Here is a 2,204-nt window from a genome sequence, read left to right on the forward strand (position 1 = left end):
TTTTCAGTTTAAAATCAATGTGCTCTTTTAAACAATAGGATTCAGGAATTAAAGGCTTGGCTCTTTAAAAACCACAGCCAGGCACACAATCTAAGCAGCAAGACTGGGGGAAGCTAAGGCGCCCACATCTGGGAAAGAAAGCTTAGATGTCCTTGCAGAGTTGAAGATGGCGTTTCTGAGTCAGGTCAGAGTTAATAGGCTACCTTTGCTTCAAAGACTGTTTGCATTCCTTTCAGCATATTAGTCAAGATGTTTTGCTGACGGAGACTAGGAAATCTATAGGAGGGCGGGATAGTTTGCAGACTGTCCACATGTCATGTAGTGGTTAATACACACAAAAGCTTTTCATAAGAACGCAAGTGGGGACCTTGAAGGGTAACTCAGGTGGTTAGAGCATCGACGTATATGCCAAGGTTGCGGGTTGATCCCCAGTCATGGCACATACAAGAAAGAACCAATGAAGACATAAATAAGTGGAAAAACAAATCAACGTTTCTCTCTCTCTCTCTCCCTCTAGAATAAAAAAATAAACATAAAAAAATGCAACCCGGTCTGAAAAACGTAGGACAATGAATAGATCCTGGGCGAGTAATGGACAAAGGGACAACTCCTCGTACCTCGTGCAGGATGTCTCCCCTCCTGTCCCTTAATAACCAGTCACCTACGGGGTCTAAGATACACATGGAACTCACTCACCTAAGCCTGAAACTAACAAAGCTTCCTTCTTCCCTGACACTCAAAGGAAGCGCTAAGGGGAACACATCAGGCACTGCGGGGACCTTCCGGCTCTCTGGGGCTGCATTTTGATACGGGAGAGACATATTTCTGTTCCCCCTTTAGGATGAACCTTGCGGAGGTAACGAGCCCGGCTGGGATCTCAGAAAAAGGGAGCAAAGGGAATGAATGCGCGGGGAAGTTGGCGGCCGCACGCCGAGGTCCCGCAGAAGCCGGAGCCGAGGAGGGTCCGGGAGGGTGGGAGGCAGGGGAGGGGGAGGGCTGCTTCTGCTCGGGCCGGGGCTCCTCCATCCCAGAGCGTGGGTGGAGGGACCTGGAGAGCGGCCCGACTGTCCTCACCTGCAGGCTGGGCGGGCGCTGCGCGGTAAGGACGCGGACTTGGAAGGAGTGCGCGCAAGGGAGGCAGGTTGGGAGTTGGAATCGGGAAAGAGAGGCGCGGGGCAGAGAGCGAGGGAAGGAGGCGAGGAGGAAGGAGCGGTCGGGGTGCGGTCGGGGGGTGGGGGGTGCGGAGGAGGAGGGAAAAGTCGCTTGAGCAAAAGTGGGGCCGGACCAGGCAGCTCCTGGCTTTTAACCTGGGCTGTAGAGGCGGGGAAAGGAGCGCGAGGATAGAGGAGGCTTGTGGGGTGAGGGGTGGGGGGAGCTGGAAGCAAATGACATCACAGCAGGTCCGAGAAAAAGGGGCGAGAGGCAGGCAACCCGAAGCGTGGGGCGTTGTGCATTAGGAGCTCGAGCCCAGCTGCCCTGGCAAGGACCTCGGCGTCCCCAGAGACCATGCAGAGGTCGCCTCTGGAAAAGGCCAGCGTCATCTCCAAACTTTTTTTCAGGTGAGAGGGTGTCCAGCTGAGCTTTGGAAACACACGTGCCCAGGACAGAGGAGGGCCAGTGTCTGGGCTGGTTTGGGGGAAAGAGGAATCGCTTTTTTTTTTTTTTAAGATGCGCAATTATTTGTAGAATAAAATCGAATACATTCAGAAGTGATAAAAGAATAAACTGAAGCCAATTGTTTGGATGGACAGCCTTAGCTTAACATTGAAGTTTTAACTAGCAGCTGAAAGTTGTGCTCTCAAGACCCAAACGTGCTATAGTGCAATTGTTTTCTTGGGCTTTTCTAATACGTTTATGAATTATAAACTTGTTAGTGAAGGTGCTTAAGTTTAGTCCTTTGTGTTTTCTCCCCTTCGTGCCTTAGGAACTTAGATGTTTTATTGGCTCACATGCTACTAGAGCTATTCCTGCGTGCAGTAGGTACTCAGAAAACACTTGTTGACTGAATTTTGAACTTTTTTTTAGGGGAGATGGGTGACGTGGGTACGATGTGCTTAAATTAAGTTTTTATTTTTATAATACTGAGTAAGTCTATGTGCTTAATTTATTTTTATAATACTGAGTAAGTCTAAACAATATTTCTCACAATTCTATTATTCTTTCTTTAAAGAATTAAAGAATGTCCCTCCTCACCCCCCCTTTTT

The 2,204-nt window shown here is 49.2% G+C and overlaps 1 protein-coding gene across 1 annotated transcript in view; it reads left to right on the forward strand.

Annotated features, from left to right (window-relative positions):
- Window positions 1-1,348: 1,348 nt before the first annotated feature.
- CFTR (cystic fibrosis transmembrane conductance regulator (ATP-binding cassette sub-family C, member 7)) overlaps window positions 1,349-2,204 on the forward strand; it is a 195,095-nt gene continuing 194,239 nt past the window's right edge. The window contains exon 1 of the mRNA XM_005871579.2: window positions 1,349-1,559. Within this exon, the coding sequence (XP_005871641.1) occupies window positions 1,507-1,559 (53 nt within the window). The 5' untranslated portion in view covers window positions 1,349-1,506. The remainder of the gene's footprint in view (window positions 1,560-2,204) is intronic.

Source organism: Myotis brandtii, unplaced genomic scaffold, assembly GCF_000412655.1.
Source record: "Myotis brandtii unplaced genomic scaffold, ASM41265v1 scaffold348, whole genome shotgun sequence".
NCBI classification, from domain to species: domain Eukaryota; kingdom Metazoa; phylum Chordata; class Mammalia; order Chiroptera; family Vespertilionidae; genus Myotis; species Myotis brandtii.